Genomic DNA, 21836 nt, shown 5'->3' on the forward strand with positions numbered 1-21836 from the left:
ACTCAGCCCAAACAACCGTTCACCTAACCCAAGGTTCATAAAGCTTATATATTTAATCAAAGTTACGTACATGACACGCACGTCCTGGCAAGCAATCAAATGTTTGGAAGCGCGCGGGTGGGACCTGATATTCAGCTGGGAATGACTACAACAGTAAATAAACACAAGACATATATAAACTCTATTAGCCACAACACAACCAGGCTTATATTTAATATGCCACAAATTAATCCCGCATAAAAACACCTAGGTGTTTGTTATGCTAGCTTCTAGCTACTAGCTCGAGCTAGTTATAGCTCGAGCGGGTAATATGGACGGGATCCTGTATATATAACCCGCCAATACAATTCAAACACCTGCACAACACACACACTCACTCAGCCCAAACAACCGTTCACCTAACCCAAGGTTCATAAAGCTTATATATTTAATCAAAGTTACGTACATGACACGCACGTACTGGCAAGCAATCAAATGTTTGGAAGCGCGCGGGTGGGACCTGATATTCAGCTGGGAATGACTACAACAGTAAATAAACACAAGACATATATAAACTCTATTAGCCACAACACAACCAGGCTTATATTTAATAAGCCACAAATTAATCCTAATGCTAGCTCCTAGCTCCTAGCTACTAGCTCGAGCTAGTTATAGCAAGCGATCAAATGTTTGGAAGCGCAGCTGTGTACTCACGTTATCGCAACTGTGTATCCAAATCAAAGTCCTCCTGGTAAGAGTCTCTGTTGTCCGAGTTCTTCCATCTTGACTGCATCTTTCGGGAATGTAAACAAAGAAGCGCCGGCTGTGTACGTGTTGTTGCTGACTTCCCTCGCAAAATAGACACTTCGCACGGACAACTTTCTTCTTTGCTTGCTCAGCTTCTTTCTCCAAAATGCAATGAACAAATTGCAACAGATTCACCAACACAGATGTCCAGAATACTGTGGAATAATGAGATGAAAACAGAGCTATTTCGTATTGACTTCAATGGTGTCCGAATACTTCCGTTTCAATGATTGACGTCACGCGCATACGTCAACCCTCAGAGGCGTTTCGAACCGGAAGTTTAGCGGGAAATTAAAAATTGCACTTTATAAGTTAACCCGGCCGTATTGGCATGTGTTGCAATGTTAAGATTTCATCATTGATATATAACTATCAGACTGCGTGGTCGGTAGTAGTGGGTTTCAGTAGGCCTTTAAAGACTGATGGTGTGGTTTTAAAATAAAATAGGCTTTGCAAAAAAAACGGTTTGAATATATTTATTATAGGGTGGAGGTTGTGAGCGTGGTCAGCATTGACAGATTTACTTCTTCTTGCAGCTGCCGACAAAGAAGTCGTTGCAGGCGACCGTCAGCGCCGCCACCAGGACCACAAACTCTTGGAAGTCCAGTTGGCAGTCCCCGTTTTCGTCCAGGTCCGCCATGATCTTGTCGATGGCGGCCGCGTCGTTGCGGCCCTGGGAGGCGAGAGAATGGGAAGTGACATTTTGCTTTTTTTAAATTTGTATTTAAACCAGGTAAAGTAACTCATTGGAGATCAAAAGTCTTTTACAAGAGTGACCTGGCCAAGAAGGCGGCATAATACGAAACAAACTGCAGTCGCACACTATAATTAAAAAAACAAACAAATTACTTACAATATTAACAAAAAATAGGTACAAAGTAGGGATGTCCGATAATGGCTTTTTTGCCGATATTGTCTAACTCTTAATTACCGATATCGATATACACAGTCGTGGAATTAACACATTATGCCTAATTTGGACAACCAGGTATGGTGAAGATAAGGTCCTTTTTAAAAAAATAAATAAAAATAAAATTAAAATAAAAAACATTTTCTTGAATAAAAAAAAAGTAAAATATAAAAACAGTTACATAGAAACTAGTAATTAATGAAAATGAGTAAAATTAACTGTTAAAGGTTAGTACTATTAGTGGACCAGCAGCTCGGACAATCATGTGTGCTTACGGACTGTATCCCTTGCAGACTGTATTGATATATATTGATATATAATGTAGGAACCAGAATTTTTGGGTTGGTGCACTAATTGTAAGTGTATCTTGTGTTTTTTATGTTGATTTAATAAATTTTTTTTTTTTTTAAAAACAAACAAAAAAAAACAATACCGATAATTTCCAATATTACATTTTAAAGCATTTATCGGCCGATATCGGCAGGCCGATATCATCTCTAGTACAAAGTAAAATATTTCAGTAAAAACAATAAAACAAGTACAGTGCCCCAATTGAAGCAGCTTCTCAATCCTTTAAAAATGGCCTGAAATTCCCCCAAAGTGATGAGTTCAAGTATCCTCGGACCCATTCCACGGTAGCAACTCTGGAGGCTCTTTTACCGAGGATGGTGTTGGCTCTAGGAACTAGCATTGCCAAGGATGTCCTGTGACCTTATCTTTCGCGACTGGAGTTTCTACACCTAAAAGAACATAAATAAGGGGGAACCAGACCAAGAACTGATTTATGTACTCGTATTAAAAAAAATAAAAAAATAAAAAAGTGTTTAATACAGCATTTTACTGTAATGAATAAAGATGTACTGTTATTTTAATTTACAGTAATGCATAGCAACAACCGTATATTTTACGGAAAGAAACAGGCACATCAGTTTTCAGAATTGTATCGTAAAACAGTGGTACCGTTTTTATTTTTTTAGTAATTCGGTACAAAAACCATAACTTTTAAAAAAATGGTAATTTTTAATGGCAATTTAAATAAGTAAAAAAATCAGTGGGTAAATTTTACGCTAAGTACTTAGTAACTCAGTTGCCAAAATTGTAATATAATAAAATTAAGATTTACTGTTTGTTTTTTTTCCACAGTAAAGCATTGCACAAACAATCGAATATTTTAACGGTAAAAAACTGGCAGCTCAGTTTTTAGAATTTTACCATTGAAATAAACTTAGTAATTTGTGTGTAAAAATGGACTGTAGAAAAGACCGTAAATTTTACGTTAAAAACTGGCAACTCATTTGCCAAAATGTTACTGTAAAGTGGTATCTTTTTCAAATTAATCGTAACGCTGTAAAAACCACCGTAAATTTAAATAAGTAAAAAAAATGAGTGCGGAAATTTTACGCTTAATTACTTAGTATAACTCAGTCGGCAAAAATGGAATATAATAAATGATTTACTGGGTTTAAAAAAAAAAAAAAATATTCACAGTAAAGCATTGTACAAACAATCGTATATTTAACGGTAAAAAACGTGCAGCTGTTTTTAGAATTTTACCATTGAAATAAACTTATAGTAATTTTGTGTAAAAACCACCATTAAAAAAAAAAAAAAAAAGTATTTTCTCCAAGGGATGAAAAAAAAAGTGCTTACATTTTACACTGAAGTGCTTAGTAACTCAGTTGCCACAATTTTACTGTAATTAATAAAGATGTACTTATTTTTTCCAATTTACAGTAATGCATAGCAACAACCGTACATTTTACGGTAAAAAACAGGCACATCAGTTTTCAGAATTTTACCGTAAAACAGCAGTGGCACCATTTTTACATTTTTAGTAATTCAGCACAAAAATCACCATAAATAAAAAAATAAAAAAAATAAAATAAAATAATAATAATAATCAGTCTTTGTCCTCCGAGGGACAACATTTTTTTTTTTTTTAGACATTTTACACTCAAGTACTTAGTAATTCATTCGCCAGAATTTTAATATAATAAAATTAATATTTACTGGGTTTAAAAAAAAAAAAAATGTATTCACGGTAAAGCATTGTAGAAACAATCGTATATTTAATGGTAAAAAACGCGCAGCTCTGTTTTTAGAATTTTACCATTGAAATAAACTTATAGCAATTTTGTGTATAATAAAAAAAAAAAAAAGAAAAAAAAAAGGATTTTCTTTAAAGGATGGAAAAAAAAAGTGCTTACATTTTACACTGAAGTGCTTAGTAACTCAGTTGCCAGAATTTTACTGTAATTAATAGAGATGTACCTTTTATTATTATTTTTTATTTACAGTAATGCATAGAGACAACCGTATATTTTAAAAAGGTAAAAAACAGGCACATCAGTTTTCAAAATTTTACAGTAAAACAGTGACACCATTTTTTTATTTTTAGTAATTTGGTACAAAAGCCACCATAAATACAAAAAAATAAATAAAACAAATACAAAAATAAATAAAAAGAGTCAGTCTTTGTCTTCCGAGGGACAACATTTTTTTTTTGACATTTTACACTCAAGTACTTAGTGACTCATTTGCCACAATTTTAATATAAAGAAATTAAGATTTACAGTTTTGTTTTTTAATTCACAGTAAAGCATTGTACAAACAATCCTATATTTTAACGGTAAAAAACAGGCAGCTCTGTTTTTAGAATGTTACCATTGAAATAAACTTATAGTAATTTTGTGTAAAAAAAACACTAAAAAAAAATAAGTATTTTCTCCAAGGGATGGAAAAAAAAAAAAAAAAGTGGTTAAATTTTGCACTGAAGTGCTTGGTAACTCAGTTGCCAGAATTTTACTGTAATTAATAGAGATGTACTTTTCATGATTATTTACAGTAATGCATAGCGACAACCGTATATTTTAAAAAGGTAAAAAAATGGCACATCAGTTTTCAGAATTTTACCATAAAACAGTGGCACTATTTTTTTATTTTTAGTAATTCGGTACAAAAGCCACCATAAATAACAAAAAATAAAAAAAAATAAAAAAAGTCAGTCTTTGTCCTCCGAGGGACAACATTTTTTATTTATTTTTTAGACATTTTACACTCATGTACTTAATGACTCATTTGCCAGAATTTTAATATAAAAAAATTAAGATTTACATATATATTTTTTTTTTTTAAATTCACAGTAAAGCATTGTACAAACAATCGTATATTTTAACGGTAAAAAACTGGCAGCTCTGTTTTTAGAATGTTACCATTGAAATAAACAGTAATTTTGTGTAAAAACCACCATAAAAAAAAAAGAAAAAAAAAGAAGTATTTTCTCCAAGGGATAAAATAAAAGTGCGTAAATTTTACGATCCACTACTTAGTAACTCAGTCAGAATTTTACTACAAAAAATAAAAATGTACCGTTTTTCAATATACAGTAATGCACTGTAAAGCAATGACAGTCATTTTTACAGTCAAAAACCCAGCAGCTCATTTTTCAGAATTTTATCATAAAAATAACTTATTTGAAACATAGTAACGCGGCACAAAATCGACCGTAATATTTTACAGTAAAATTATAGCAACTAAGTGAGCAGCCATGTTTTTTTCACTGTAAAATCCACAGATTTGCTTCTACAGTGAGCGATTAAATTTTTTTTTTTTAAATTAAAAAAAATAAATAGAAATAAAAATAAAAACATTTAAAAAAGACTTTGAGTCCTTGAGGATACTCACGGCCAGGAAGTCGGTGAGCTCGTGCCGCAGCAGCGTCTTCAGCTCGCCTTTGCTCAGCTTGTACTTGTCGCCCTCTTTGGACGAGTACGAGTGGAAGACGGCGATGAGGCTCTCCATGGCTTTCTCCAGCTGGCTCATTTTAGATCACCGCTGCTCGACAAGCCGAAGAACGAGGTGAAGATTCACGGCGGCCTTCAAGACGCACGTAAAAGTTGTGGACAAGGTGAGCAAAAAAAAACAGATCAAGGGCCATTAATTGCACACAGCATTTACTTATATGCCCCACTCCAAACAACCTACCCTAGTCATGGCAAAATGAAAAATAACATTGCGAAGCAACACAACCTGCTCACTGAACTTTGTGGGTATTATCGAAAAAATGTCCGAGCACAGCACATAATTCAAAATGACACCCAATGCATGATGGGAAAATGTCAAACACTCAAATTTATCCAGGTTTGCCACATTTTACCTGCTTGATATTTCAGATTACACAATTTTAAAAAAGGAGGTCATCACAGAAGTAAAAAGGTAGGAGTTGAACTCTCACTCTTAATGTCCAATTATAATAATTATATATCCACTATATTCACATAATATGTACAGGCTGAATGGTTTGGACACAAGTGGTAGCCCTTCATTAAAGTACAGTGTTTTATTTTCCTATATTCAAACTGTGCAATGTTGCACTAGCCACGAATATTAAATATACCTCGTTTTTATTGAATACTTAGGCCTACTACGCTACTGTATTCTGCCGTTGGTCATTATGGTGCTACTTGGGGAGCCGGGTGGTTCCTCAGCTGGTACTCGGTGGAAACAGTTGGAGAACCACTGGTCCAATTAGTAAATTATTCTGATATAATCGATCTTAAAGTTGATTTGAATGCTTTTAAAAAAAAGAATCCTCCACACACAAAATATCGTTTTACACGTAATGTTCAAGTAAAAGACAAGCGACTTTACAAACTTACCTGACTGGGAAGCCGAGAGGAGTCTGCTGCTGTCAGCTCGTCAGGTGAGCGCCTTTCACCTGTCGGCTCATTAATGAGCCCACCTTTGTAGTGAAGTGCGATACCACTGATATTTTTTTAGCGATCCGATACCGAGTAAAAACAGAGCCGGTATCGGCGATACAGGTCTGACTATTTGCTACTTAGTGCAAATAGTCTGGTAGGATAAAATAACCATAATATTAAAACAAACAAACCGTGGATGTCAAGTGTTAGGATACACGCCGTGTAATTGCCAGTAATTGTCTTAAATAAACAAATAAACAAACGGAATGATGGAGCACAACTCGGCGGAAGAAGAAGTAGTTCCCACCAATCGCGTTTCATTCAGACAAAATATCAATGATTTGATTGTTTTTACACTGCGGTCCTGTTAATGATACACGTCATTTCAAATAATTAAAGTATTAAAAGTATCAATATGTGATTTTAGAACCGACATAATGGTCTATTTTTGGTGGTATCGGTACTTCAATATCCCTCCGCACATATACCCCTTTAATGACTTTACTAATAACGCTGCTGCTCTGTTATAAGTTATAATTTATAACTTATACGTTATTTAAACCCGCCTGATGGAACCTGATCCGTGTCTGCTTGGAACAAAGTAAGCGCACAGTCAGTATCGACCCACTTTTATGGAATTATGATTATTAATCAGTATGATTAACATTAACCTCGCATTTGTGGGTAAGCTAGGCTAAGCTCTCCATGCTAAAGGATAACAATATATATTTTTAAAGTTCACCGAACAATTATTGGCCACAAGTAAACGTGGTTTCATGTTGGGAGACGTTCAGATTTTTTTTATTATTAATTTTGAAGACAACTAGGACGTGTCAGAGTGTATAATTATTATAAATTATTAAACACGAAGCAAAAAAAGTGACGAATCTGCGGTAACGCAGCATCAAATAGATAAACAATCAGCGGAGCGTTCGTGTTGCCAGATGGAAAATGAAGTACCAGACGTTTAAAATGGACCAGATTATCTGCAACTAGAGAGAGGATTTATAGATCTTTAGGAGCCGTTCCTTTGAAAGCTAGATCATCTGAATAATATCCATTTACAGAAATATTACACTAATGGGGGAAATACTGCATTCTGAAATATTTGGTATTATCGGCATATACCAGACGTCTAAAATGGACCAGATTATCTGATACTAGAGCAGGGGTGTCAAACAGTACTGTCACCACCTGTCACATCACGCCGTGACTTATTTTGAGTTTTTTGTTATTTTCCCGTGTGTAGTGTTTTAGTTCTTGTCTTGCGCTCCAATTTTGGTAGCTTTTTCTCTTTTTTCGGTACTTTCCTGTAGCGGTTTCATGTCTTCTTTTGAGCGACATTTCCCGCATCTACTTTGTTTTAGCAATCAAGAATATTTCAGTTGTTTTTCTCCGTCTTTGTGGGGACATTGTTGATTGTCATGTCATGTTCGGATTGTACATTGTGGACGCCGTCTTTGCTCCACAGTAAGTCTTTGCTGTCGTCCAGCATTCTGTTTTTGTTTACTTTGAAGCCAGTTCAGTCTTAATTTCGTTCTGTATAGCCAACCCTAAGCTTCAGTGCCTTTTCTTAGGGGCACTCACCTTTTGTTTATTTTTGGTTTTAACATTAGATACCTTTTTACCTGCACCCTGCCTCCCGCTGTTTCCGACATCTACAAAGCAATTAGCTACCAGCTGCCACCTACTGATATGGAAGAGTATTACACGGTTACTCTGCCGAGCTCTAGACAGCCCTGACACTCAACAATAACACATCAATGGAGCATTCGTGTTGCCAGGTGGAAAATGACGTACCAGACGTTTAAAATGGACCAGATTATCTGCAACTAGAGAGAGGATTTATAGATCTTTAGGAGCCGTTCCTTTGAAAGCTAGATCATCAGAATAATATCCATTTACAGAAATATTACACCAATGGGGGAAATACTGCATTCTGAAATATTTGGTATTGTCAGCATATACCAGACGTCTAAAAAGGACCAGATTATCTGCTACTAGAGCAGGGGTGTCAAACACTACTGTCACCACCCGTCACATCACGCCCTGACTTATTTGGAGTTTTTTGCTGTTTTCCTGTGTGTAGTGTTTTAGTTCTTGTCTTGCGCTCCAATTTTGGTGGCTTTTTCTCTTTTTTTGGTACTTTCCTGTAGCGGTTTCATGTCTTCCTATGAGCGATATTTCCCGCATCTACTTTGTTTTAGCAATCAAGAATATTTCAGTTGTTTTTCTCCGTCTTTGTGGGGACATTGTTGATTATCATGTCATGTTCGGATTGTACATTGTGGACGCCGTCTTTGCTCCACAGTAAGTCTTTGCTGTCGTCCAGCATTCTGTTTTTGTTTACTTTGTAGCCAGTTCAGTCTTAGTTTCGTTCTGCATAGCCAACCCTAAGCTTCAATGCCTTTTCTTAGGGGCACTCACCTTTTGTTTATTTTTGGTTTAAGCATTCGATACCTTTTTACCTGCACCCTGCCTCCCGCTGTTTCCGACATCTACAAAGCAATTAGCTACCAGCTGCCACCTACTGATATGGAAGAGTATTACACGGTTACTTTGCCGAACTCTAGACAGCCCTGACACTCAACAATAACACATCAATGGAGCATTTGCGTTGCCAGGTGGAAAATGACGTACCAGACGTTTAAAATGAACCAGATTATCTGCAACTAGAGAGAGGATTTGTAGATCTTTAGGAGCCGTTCCTTTGAAAGCCAGATCATCAGAATAATATCCATTTACAGAAATATTACACCAATGGGGGAAATACTGCATTCTGAAATATTTGGTATTATCGGCATATACCAGACGTCTAAAATGGACCAGATTATCTGCTACTAGAGCAGGGGTGTCAAACACTACTGTCACCACCCGTCACATCACGCCCTGACTTATTTGGAGTTTTTTGCTGTTTTCCTGTGTGTAGTGTTTTAGTTCTTGTCTTGCGCTCCAATTTTGGTGGCTTTTTCTCTTTTTTTGGTACTTTCCTGTAGCGGTTTCATGTCTTCCTATGAGCGATATTTCCCGCATCTACTTTGTTTTAGCAATCAAGAATATTTCAGTTGTTTTTCTCCGTCTTTGTGGGGACATTGTTGATTATCATGTCATGTTCGGATTGTACATTGTGGACGCCGTCTTTGCTCCACAGTAAGTCTTTGCTGTCGTCCAGCATTCTGTTTTTTTTTACTTTGTAGCCAGTTCAGTCTTAGTTTCGTTCTGCATAGCCAACCCTAAGCTTCAATGCCTTTTCTTAGGGGCACTCACCTTTTGTTTATTTTTGGTTTAAGCATTAGATACCTTTTTACCTGCACCCTGCCTCCCGCTGTTTCCGACATCTACAAAGCAATTAGCTACCAGCTGCCACCTACTGATATGGAAGAGTATTACACGGTTACTCTGCCGAGCTTTAGACAGCCCCGACACTCAACAATAACACATCAATGGAGCATTCGCGTTGCCAGGTGGAAAATGACGTACCAGACGTTTAAAATGGACCAGATTATCTGCAACTAGAGAGAGGATTTATAGATCTTTAGGAGCCGTTCCTTTGAAAGCTAGATCATCAGAATAATATCCATTTACAGAAATATTACACTAATGGGGGAAATACTGCATTCTGAAATATTTGGTATTATCGGCTAGGGCTGAACGATTTATCGTTTTCAGATCGAAATTGCGATTTCAGAAGTCTCAATCTTGAGATCGTGAAGGCTTCGGTTTTAGACGAACGTTATTTAGCTCTCCTGGCTGACATGTCTGTTGTGTATATGCAGCCTGCTCGTGCTACTCTCATGCCTTGTCAAACTCACCAATCAGAAGTGGTAAACTACTTGTGAGCAGGGCATGCCGTCACGCTAACCAATCAGAGGCGGCCATTGACGAGGCTACCGCGTACACGCCCACTAACAACTTTGGTGAAGAAACAAACGTCCTGGAGGAAATGGCTGCTGCCGCCGGGTCAGAAGTGGAGGAGGATTTAGTTTTAATACAGAAGAAGAGCAGCACGTCTGTCATTTGGGACTACTTCGGTTTCGAAACTTCAGATGTGCATCAGAAACAGGTACTTTGTAAAACTTGTCGGGCCAAAGTCGCCACATCCCAAGGCAACACGACTAATTTATTCCGGCACTTGAAAAATCACCACCGGCAGTTACACGACGAATGTATGACCAAAAAGTCCGGTGAAAAGTCAACCCCGAGCGATTCAGCCCATTGTAGCAAACATACCACAATTACAGCGTCGTTTGCCAGTATAACTCCTTATGAGAAGAGCAGCCGCAGACACAAGGAGATAACGACCGCCATAACACACTACATTGGCAAAGACATGGTGTCTGTTAACACCGTTACCAAAGAGGGATTTCAAAACCTCCTCCACACGCTGGACAGAAGATACAAGATTCCCTCCCGCACCTATTTCAACCAGGTCGCCATCCCACAGCTTTACGCCGAGTGCAAGGAAAAAGTGGAAAGAGAGGTGAAAAATGTGCTTTATTACGCCACAACTACCGATATGTGGTCAAGCAGAACAAGCGAACCGTATCTTAGCTTGACCTTGCATTACATAAATGACGACTTTGAGTTGAAAAGTCGCTGCCTGCAGACAGCATACTTTCCCATGGATCACACAGGAGAGAATATCGCCCTCGGATTAAGAGAGTGTCTAGCAAGCTGGGGTCTGAAAGAGGAGGACCAGACGTGCATCACAACTGACAATGGAGCAAACGTCGTCAAAGCTGTGCAGCTTAATCAGTGGACCAGGCTTCAATGTTTTGGCCACAGGCTACATCTTGCAATTGGTAAGTGTGTGTGTGTGTGTGTGTGTGTGTGTGTGTGTGTGTGTGTGTGTGTGTGTGTGTGTGTGTGTGTGTGTGTGTGTGTGTGTGTGTGTGTGTGTGTGTGTGTGTGTCTCTGTCTCTGTCTCTGTCTCTGTCTCTGTCTCTGTCTGTGTGTGTATGTCTGTGTTTTTGTTGTTGTTTGTTTTTGTTTACTTAGAATATTTTTGTACATTTGAGACATGCTAGAATGTAGCTAATGATGGTACAGATTTAATGTGATGGGTGCTTGTTGCCTTCAGTATAGTCAGTATAGTTTTTCTCTTAATGTTTTTCTTTAAATCCCTTACAAATTAAAAATTATAATAACAGATTTATAATCAATATTAGATGATGAATAATGATGAATAATGTGTTATGTGCTTTTGATTATTGCTTTACCCTCTGTTGTCTATAATATGGTTTTCTATATTCTTTTTTCCCCTCTTGTCCAGAAAATGCTGTTAAAGATGATGTAAGAGTTAAACGGGCAACAGGACTCTGCAAGCAGCTGGTTGGACATTTCTCACATAGCTGGAAAAAGAAGGCCGCACTGAAAAAGGCACAGCAAGAATTGAAGATACCGGAGCACTCACTGATTACAGAGTGTCCGACGAGGTGGGGCTCACGACAGAGGATGATTGGGAGGGTGTTGGAGCAGAGTAAGGCGTTGTCTCAGGTTCTATCTGAAGACAAGAAGACACGTCACCTGGTCCCCACTTGGCAGGACACAGATGTCCTTGAGTCATTAAACAATGCCCTTGGCCCTCTTCAGGAGTTTACTGATGCCCTGTCCGGTGAAGCCTATGTAAGTGTGTCCTACCTGAAGCCAGTCCTCCATCTCCTGAGGACATCGATCCTGACTGTAGACAAAGACGACCCAGATCTTCCCAGGGACATAAAGTCAAGAGCTCTTCGCTATATTGAAGATAAATACAGCGACCCAGCCACACAGGAGCTACTAGATATTGCTTCGTTCCTTGATCCTAGATTCAAAACTGACTACATAAGAGCAGAGAATGTCCCAGACATCAAAGAAAGAGTGAGGATCGAAATGGAACAGGTGGCACGAAAGGTGACTTGTCCTGTTTCTATGTGTAGTTTAGTAATACAAAATGCCACATCAATACAAGTGATATGTCTTATTACATTTATTGGCATTTTTTAATGTTTACATAGAATGCTCAATTGCTCAAAATGACATCAGCCTGCAAAATTTTGACAGCTCTCATCTCTGTGTTTTGCAGGAAAAGAGGGCCCGTGTCAGCACTACAGAGGCCATGCCCCAGGGTGCAGCAGAGGCAGAGCCATCTACTGTGGGGAAGGGAAAGCGGTCATTGGGCAGCTTCTTCAAGAGCAGACCGTCTGTGCCTCCTCCTTCCACCACCATGCAGTTGGAGGATGCCATTAATGCAGAGCTGAACAGCTACCTGATAACTCCTACAATTGATGGAGAGGACAATCCCCTGGCCTGGTGGAGAGTGCACAATGTTAACTTTCCATGGTTGAGCAAACTGGCTCGCAAGTTTCTGTGCATACCAGCCACCAGTTCACCATCAGAAAGATTGTTTAGTGCTAGTGGCAATGTTGTCACATGTCAGCGCTCATGTCTTAAACCATCAAAGGTTGACATGCTAGTTTTCTTGACCAAAAATCTGTGAAGAGTGATGTAGAGATGTCAGGGAAGCAAGTATTATTGTTAAAGTACTTTTTAGATTGTGTTTGTTCTGCACTTTACCCTGACTTGTGGTGTCAGTTTTTGTAAAAAAAAAAAAGATAAATGCTAGTTTTCAGGAATATTATGTTCTATTGTTAACAGAATAGATGTGCAATATTTGGGTGCTGCTAAGCGGTAAATGAATGACCCACCTATTTTAATGTCTGACATATTTTTCAGAAGGGCAGAGGTTGGGTCATTTTGTTTTTGTAATAGTATTTTCTTTATTACCATTACTTTTCAATTTCACTTTAAAATATTGTTCAGGTTTCTTCCAGGGTTGAATAAAGTACTTGAATTGCTGCTATAGATGTTGATAGGCTAGCTCTCTTGAGCCATAAAAGACTGACCTACCTACTTGAGTATAAGACTGTTTACATAAGGTCAGGATCCTTTTTTTCCTTTATTGAAGTTGTTGAATTTTGTTTTTCTTATTATATATTAAGCATTGCTTTTTGTGTTGGAATTGTTTTGTATTTTATTTAACTTAAACTTTTTTATTTATCTTAACATAATTAAGGTTTTTGTACTGGTTTTAGTTCTTTAGTTTTAATAACTGCTGTTGGTCAAGAACTTTGGAGAATGTACATGCATGTTTCTTAATAAATACATGTTTGAAGCAATTCTTACCTTTTAGTATTCATCCTTGCATTACATAGCATTTAATGTTTTCATGGTATATCATTTTTTGTCATGTTTTAAATCTGTTACTGTTACTGAAGCTTGATTTGAAAAGAAATCGTGAGTCAAAATCGAAATCGCAATTTCTGTCAGAAAAATCGTGATCAGATTTTTTCCTGAAATCGTTCAGCCCTATTATCGGCATATACCAGATATACTCTGCCGAGCTCTAGACAACCCAGACACACAACAATAACACATCAATGGAGCATTCATGTTGCCAGGTGGAAAATGACGTACCAAACGTTTAAAATGGACCAGATTATCTGCAACTAGAGAGAGGATTTATAGATCTTTAGAAGCCGTTCCTTTGAAAGCTAGATCATCAGAATAATATCCATTTACAGAAATATTACACTAATGGGGAAATACTGCATTCTGAAATATTTGCTATTATCGGCATATACCAGACGTCTAAAATGGACCAGATTATCTGATACTAGAGCAGGGGTGTCAAACACTACTGTCACCACCTGTCACATCACGCCCTGATTTATTTGGAGTTTTTTGCTGTTTTCCTTGTGTGTAGTGTTTTAGTTCTTGTCTTGCGCTCCTATTTTGGTGGCTTTTTTTCTATTTTCGGTATTTTCCTGTAGCGGTTTCATGTCTTCCTTTGAGCGATATTTCCCGCATCTACTTTGTTTTAGCAATCAAGAATATTTCAGTTGTTTTTATCCGTCTTTGTGGGGACATTGTTGATTGTCATGTCATGTTCGGATTGTACATTGTGGACGCCGTCTTTGCTCCACAGTAAGTCTTTGCTGTCGTCCAGCATTATTTTTTTGTTTACTTTGTAGCCAGTTCAGTATTAGTTTCGTTCTGCATAGCCAACCCCAAGCTTCAATGCCTTTTCTTAGGGGCACTCACCTTTTGTTTATTTTTGGTTTAAGCATTAGATACCTTTTTACCTGCACCCTGCCTTCCGCTGTTTCCGACATCTACAAAGCAATTAGCTACCAGCTGCCACCTACTGATATGGAAGAGTATTACACAGTTACTCTGCCGAGCTCTAGACAGCCCCGACACTCAACAATAACACATCAATGGAGCATTCGCGTTGCCAGGTGGAAAATGACGTACCAGACGTTTAAAATGGACCAGATTATCTGCAACTAGAGAGAGGATTTATAGATCTTTAGGAGCAGTTCCTTTGAAAGCTAGATCATCAGAATAATATCCATTTACAGAAATATTACACTAATGGGGGAAATACTGCATTCTGAAATATTTGGTATTATCGGCATATACCAGACGTCTAAAATGGACCAGATTATCTGCTACTGGAGCAGGGGTGTCAAACACTACTGTCACCACCCGTCACATCACGCCCTGACTTATTTGGAGTTTTTTGCTGTTTTCCTGTGTGTAGTGTTTTAGTTCTTGTCTTGCGCTCCAATTTTGGTGGCTTTTTCTCTTTTTTCGGTACTTTCCTGTAGCGGTTTCATGTCTTCCTATGAGCGATATTTCCCGCATCTACTTTGTTTTACCAATCAAGAATATTCCAGTTGTTTTTCTCCGTCTTTGTGGGGACATTGTTGATTGTCATGTCATGTTCGGATTGTACATTGTGGACGCCGTCTTTGCTCCACAGTAAGTCTTTGCTGTCGTCCAGCATTCTGTTTTTGTTTACTTTGTAGCCAGTTCAGTCTTAGTTTCGTTCTGCATAGCCAACCCTAAGCTTCAATGCCTTTTCTTAGGGGCACTCTCCTTTTGTTTATTTTTGGTTTAAGCATTAGATACCTTTTTACCTGCACCCTGCCTCCCGCTGTTTCCGACATCTACCAAGCAATTAGCTACCAGAAAATCAAAATAATATAAATTTACAGAAATATTACACTACTGGGGAGAATACTGCATTCTGAAATATTTGCTATCATTTTTTTGTTGCGTTTTTTTTTTATTTTAAATTGTAAACATACCATAAGGCAGTGTTTTTCATTTCATTTTTCCTTTGAGCGATATTTCCCGCAGCTACTTTGTTTTAGCAATCAGGAATATTTCAGTTGTTTTTATCCTTCTTTGTGGGGACATTGTTGATTGTCATGTCATGTTCGGATTGTACATTGTGGACGCCCGTCTTTGCTCCACACATTGCAAAAAGTCAGTGTTCAAAAACAAGAATAAAAAATACAAAAATTAGGCGTATTTTATTTGAACTAAGCAAAATTATCTGCCAATAGAACAAGAAAATTTGGCTTGTCAAGACTTTCCAAAACAAATACAATTAGTTAACCTCAATAAACCCCAAAATACCTTAAAATAAGTATATACTCACTAATAACAAGTGCACTACTGTATGAGTACGTATTTTCTCTTGTTTCATTGAAAATAAAACGGCAAAGTCCATTTGCCTGTCATCTGTTTTAGTTATGAGACACAATTGTGTCAAAGTCATGATTTTTTTTTGTCATGCTTGAAATAAGAAATTATTACTTTAAAAAAGTAGTTTTATACTTGTGAGTGTTGATGACACAGCTTTGCAACAGTTGACATTCTAGTTTCAAGCATGTTTTACTCAATAAAGGTCATAAAATCTCAGCAACAAGCTATAATATCTTACTGAGATCATTTAGGACCAAAACCCTTAAAACAAGTAAAACACTCTCACATAAAATCTGCTTAGTGAGAAGAAATATCTTATCAGACAGAAAATAAGCAAATATCACCCATTTGAGATATTTAATCTTGCTTAGATTTCAGTTTTTGCAGTGCAGTAAGGCTTTGCTGTCGTCCAGCATTCTGTTTTTGTTTACTTTGTAGTTTCATTCTGCCTAGCCTTCCCTAAGCTTCAATGCCTTTTCTTAGTGGCACTCACCTGTTGTTTATTTTTGGTTTAAACATTAGACACCTTTCTACCTGCACGCTGCCTCCCGCTGTTTCCGACATCTACAAAGCAATTAGCTACCCGCTGCCACCTACTGATATGGAAGAGTATTACACGGTTACTCTGCCGAGCTCTAGACAGCCCCGACACTCAACAACAACACATCATTTGCAGACTATAATTACTGGTTTATCCGTCTTTGAGGGGACATTGTTGATTGTCATGTCATGTTCGGATTGTACATTGTGGACGCCGTTTTCGCTCCACAGTAAGTCTTTGCTGTCGTCCAGCAAAGACTTACATTTGCTGTCGTCCAACCGGTAACCTACTCAGTGGCCTAGTGGTTAGAGTGTCCGCCCTGAGATCGGTAGGTTGTGAGTTCAAACCCCGGCCGAGTCATACCAAAGACTATAAAAATGGGACCCGTTACCTCCCTGCTTGGCACTCAGCATCAAGGGTTGGAATTGGGGGTTAAATCACCAAAAATGATTCCCGGGCACGGCACCGCTGCTGCCCACTGCTCCCCTCACCTCCCAGGAGGTGATCAAATGCAGAGGACACATTTACCACACCTAGTGTGTGTGTGACAGTCATTGGTTTAACTTTAACTGGTTTGCAAAAAATATTTTTTACCCAAATAGGTGAAATTAGATCACCTCCCACGGCACACCAGACTGTATCTCACGGCACACTAGTGTGCCGCGGCACAGTGGTTGAAAAACACTGCCATAAGGTTTTGCCATGTCCCTTTTTATTAAACAAAACCGACAGTAAGGTATAAAAATACAAAATGTCCAGCATTTAATGAATAACACATGAATTGGGTGCATGATTCACTACATAATACTAATGAGACATTGCTCATGTCCTCATGCGCTTCATGAACATGAAACTTGTGCTCCTTATGTAAAAAAAAAAAGAAAAAAGAAGTACCAAGTGTGCTCGAGAAGAAACGATTCGAATAGCTCATTGTGAAAAAGAGGGCTCAGTGGAAGTCAATAGTCTGCATGTGGAACAAAACATTGTGGCAGCTGTCACCGCGCCGCATAAAGCGAGTGCGACGCGGGAGTGCAGGCCAGGGATCGTGTTCGTGACGGATCTTTTGTGGCGAAGCGGTCTTCGGGTGGCTCCAGTTCAGGCTTCATTTGAACACGTCGTCATTCATGTTGTCTGCTGCCCCAATAGGAGACGGCCTCCTGGCCCCCTGAGCCGGAGAAGGGCCCCCCGCGGACGACTTCCCGCTGCGCCGCTCCTGTTTGGAGGGCGTGGGCTTGCCCAGGACGCTCCTCAGCTGCGCCCAGAAGAAGGCCTGCTGGGTGGCCTCCTGAGGCCACTCCAGGTAGGTCTTGGTGCTCAGCATCTTCTTCAGCTTGCAGTACTTGCTGGGCAGGGAGCCGGGGTCGATGGGCTCCTTGACCACCAGGATGACGTCGCTGAAGGTCTTCCCCATGGCTCGCTGCTGGGCGAAGTACAGCTCGTAGTTGCACCACTCGCTGTTGACGAAGTGCCGCGTCAGGACAAATATCACCTGAGCAAAAAACAAACAAAAAAAACATCATTGACATCAGTGACGCTGGCCTCTTTACCACCAGGTGGCGGCAATGTTGCACACAGCTTCTTGGCAGCAGACACAAAACAAATAAAAAAAGCTTTCCCAGCTTCACCTTCCTTGTTTGCGACCAATGTTCCCTCTAATTGTTCATGTGTGTGAGCAAACGCAAAAACTCCCTGAGCATTCAGCGGAGCCCATGTGAGCAACATCAGACGTGCACACTGTGGCTGCACCAGCAGCACACCTGTCCCAAACCTGACTAAATAACAAGTTCCATCTCCATCCATCCATACATTTTCTACCGCTCGTCCTTTTCGGGGTCGCGGGGGGTGCTGGAGCCTATCTCAGCTGCATTCGGGCGGAAGGCGGGGTACACCCTGGACAAGTCCCCACCTCATCGCAGGGCCAACACAGATAGACAGACAACATTCTCTTATTATTGTAATCAAATGACAGCAGTCATTTCCATGAGGTTATTTTCTAATATAAGTGTTTAGGCCAGGGGTCGGCAACCTTTACCACTCAAAGAGCCATTTTCGCAAGTTTCACAAATTAAAGAAAGTAATGGGAGCCACAAAAAAAAAATTTAAGATGAAAAACACCGCATACAAAGCTTAAACGCTTTGTGCTATGTTAACTAGGGGTCTCCGACACACGCACCGGCACGCACTTTAATGTGGAAATTTGATGTTAGTGCAGCCCGCGAGTTTTGAATGAATGGCGCTTGATAGCGTCATACTTGCCAACCCTCTCATTTTTCCCAGGAGACTCCCGAATATCAGAGCGTGATGACACTGCATTTGGCGCCCTCTACAGTCTGCCCTAACAGTGTACCTGCTCGACCACACGTAGAATGCAGTTTCAGCTTGCTCACGTAAGTGACAGCAAGGCGTACTAACTCAGCAGCCACACATCTTACACTGACGGTACCAATACCCAGAATCCCATGCAGCCCTAACTCTTCCGCTCAACCAACGCACGGAGAGGGGGTTGATGTGTGGGGGGATTTGGTGGTAGCGGGGGTGTATAATGTAGACCGGAAGAGTTAGGGCTGCATGGGATTCTGGGTAATGGTTGTGTTGTGTTTATGTTGTGTTACGGTGGGATGTTCTCCAGAAATGTGTTTTTCATTCTTTTTTGGTGTGGGTTCACAGTGTGGCGCATATTTGTAAAGTAACAATGTTAAAGTTGTTTGATACGGCTACCGTCAGTGTAAGCTGTGTGGCTGATGACTAAGTATGCTTTGCTGTCTCCTGTGTGTGCAAGTAATAACAACATGCAACATGTGGCTGGACTGGCACGCTGTATGTAAATGCTATAGAGGGCAATTACTGTAGTGCAATTAGGGCACACCCTTTATTTAGTAATTAGAGTGTAAATAGGACTATTTTTTTCCCTGGGAGTAATCTATGAGGGACACTGAGATCCATAAATCTCCTGGGAAAATCGGGGGGGTCGGCATGTATGTAGCTGAGCCGCATCAGAGTGGTCAAGGAGCCGCATGCGGCTCCGGAGCCGCGGGTTGCCGACCCCTGGTTTAGGCCCACTTACAATGACTATAACAAAAAATATTGTTTTTCATGAACTGTGTACCTGTATTGTTTGTCTGGGTGGAGGTCCTGCTTTGGAAATAATTTGTACCCCTTTCATACATTGCATTTAGTTCCCATTAAAACATTCACATGTTGCACAATGAGATGTAAGCAGTGGATCATGTGTACATTCCTGCAACTTCCTGTTTGTAAAAAATATATTTTTATTAGTATTTATTTAATATACTAACAGCATTTCATGATTAATATTTATAAATTAAGATTCCTAATAAATGACACTAGAATAAGCACACATTTGATTGGTAAATCATAGTGTAACGACCTGGAATGACACTTTATGTGTGGTGTTGGAGTTGTCCGACTTTTTGTGTGGCTGTAAACGCATCACTGGCTAGGTGCCATATGTGCAAGTGTTGGCGCAAGTGAGAAAGAGCGAGCGGCTGCTGTTGATATAACAAAGTTGCTTTTGGTCTGGTTTGTACTGCAGAAAATGACCACTTTTGCTAGATATCATTTTTTTTTACTAATGTTTTGGTGATGTGTTTATGGCCGACAATAAAGAGTTTTTCTCAGTAAAGTGATGGATGGAATTCATGTCCTCAAAGCGTCTCGACAGACGTTACAATATTTGAAAATTGTCGAAAATTGTTATGCGCTTATTTTTTTATTTGATTTTGTGCGTGGCATAGATTTGCCGTGCGCAGAGGACGCTTGAGCAGTGCGCAATTGCACAGGCGCGCACCTTAGAGGGAACATTGTTTGTGACATCAGCACACTTTTCACGTTTATTTGACTTTTTGGAGACACAGATGTCCTTTTTTTCAAAGTTGTTTGAGTTTGAGTTTGAGTTTATTTGGAACATGCAAGCTTACAACACGATGCATCACAATTTCCACTTCCTATATTCAACATGTTCGAAAAAGGAGTAGGAAGAAGCAGAGCTTATTCAATTCTACCCCTTTTCATTTACATAGCAGTTGCTAAAACTTTTGTTCACTTCCTGTTCTAAATTTATTCACAATATACTCCATAAGTAATAACAATAAAAACAAATAAATAATTGGTGAAGTAAGTTATATTTCATATGGTGAGATGAGTAAGATTATCTAGAAAATGAATGGATGAATGAGATAAATTGAGAATGTTTATCATGGTTCTTCTTCTTTGTACTTTGTAAACACTTTCAGTTTGAAGAGTTTCTTGAAGTGGATCATATTAGTACATTGTTTGATTTCTTTGCTTAATCCATTCCTTAATTTAATTCCACATACTGATATACTAAAGGTCTTAAGTGTTGTGCGTGCGTACACATGTTTTAAATAACATTTTTCTCTTAAGATTATATTTCTCCTCTTTTTTTGACGAGAATTGTTGTATATTCTTGGGTAGCAGGTTATAGTTTGCTTTGTGTAATTCACTATGTCGTGGAATTTAAGTATTTTTGATTCAATGAATAAAGGGTTTGTATGTTCTCTATATCCAACACTATGTATTATTATAACTGATCTTTTTTGTAACACCGTTAGTGAATGAAGTGTACTTTTGTCGTTGTTTCCCCATATTTCTACACAATAACTCAGATATGTAACACTAGTGAGCAGTAGAGAATATGAAGTGAATTTTGGTCTAGAACATGTTTTGCTTTATTCATTATTGATGTGTTTCTAGCTACTTTATGTTGTATATTTTTTACATGAGATTTCCAGTTCAATTTATCATCAATCATTACACCTAGAAATTTGGTTTCATTTACTCTTTCATTTTCTATTCCGTCAATTTGTATTTGTTTGATTTTCTCTTCTACTGTTACCAAATAGCATTATTTTAGTTTTACTGAGATTCAAAGATAGTCTGTTTTTGTCAAACCATCTTTCTAATTTGTTCATGTCTTCTGTTATTATTTGTATTAGCGTCTGTGTGTTCTCTCCTGAACAAAACGCATCCGCACAATAATACTAACTTTAAATATTTTGTAACTTTACAAATGTCATTTATATAGAGATTGAATAATTTAGGTTCTAGTATTGATCCCTGAGGTACACCACAGGATATATTTAGCGTTGTAGACGTGTGTTCGCCCAGCTTCACGTATTGTTTCCTGTTCTTTAAATAACTTCTAATCCAGTTTAAGACTAGCCCTCTGATGCCATACCGTTCTAGTTTTTTGATTAAATATGGTGATTAATTGTGTCAAATGCTTTAGTTAGATCCATCAACACTGCTGCCAGTGTTGTGAAGTGTACCAAAGCAACTCATTCGGGACCCTAGCACTAACGCGTTCACACTGCAGGGT

The 21836-nt window shown here is 38.7% G+C and overlaps 3 protein-coding genes across 4 annotated transcripts in view; 1 reads left to right on the top strand and 2 right to left on the bottom strand.

The window, feature by feature from the left end:
• Window positions 1-1247: 1247 nt before the first annotated feature.
• On the bottom strand, window positions 1248-6496 carry s100a1 (S100 calcium binding protein A1). The gene is made up of 3 exons (XM_062062619.1): window positions 6355-6496; window positions 5381-5572; window positions 1248-1459 (listed from the first exon to the last, which is right to left on the bottom strand). The coding sequence occupies exons 2-3, from the start codon at window positions 5516-5518 to the stop codon at window positions 1307-1309; spliced, it is 291 nt and encodes a 96-aa protein (XP_061918603.1). The 5' UTR covers window positions 5519-5572; window positions 6355-6496; the 3' UTR covers window positions 1248-1306.
• A 3534-nt stretch (window positions 6497-10030) lies between these two features.
• LOC133659829 (E3 SUMO-protein ligase ZBED1-like) lies at window positions 10031-13541 on the top strand. Its single transcript, XM_062062612.1, has 3 exons — window positions 10031-11201; window positions 11672-12291; window positions 12464-13541. The coding sequence occupies exons 1-3, from the start codon at window positions 10343-10345 to the stop codon at window positions 12875-12877; spliced, it is 1893 nt and encodes a 630-aa protein (XP_061918596.1). The 5' UTR covers window positions 10031-10342; the 3' UTR covers window positions 12878-13541.
• A 3604-nt stretch (window positions 13542-17145) lies between these two features.
• The window catches only part of tlr18 (toll-like receptor 18), a 28379-nt gene continuing 23688 nt past the window's right edge, over window positions 17146-21836 (bottom strand). For both annotated transcript variants that reach the window (XM_062062613.1, XM_062062614.1), the window contains exon 4: window positions 17146-17966. In XM_062062613.1, coding sequence (XP_061918597.1) covers window positions 17580-17966 — 387 coding nt within the window. In that variant the 3' untranslated portion in view covers window positions 17146-17579. The remainder of the gene's footprint in view (window positions 17967-21836) is intronic.

Source organism: Entelurus aequoreus, linkage group LG11 (assembly GCF_033978785.1).
Source record: "Entelurus aequoreus isolate RoL-2023_Sb linkage group LG11, RoL_Eaeq_v1.1, whole genome shotgun sequence".
In the NCBI taxonomy this organism is placed as follows: Eukaryota; Metazoa; Chordata; class Actinopteri; order Syngnathiformes; family Syngnathidae; genus Entelurus; species Entelurus aequoreus.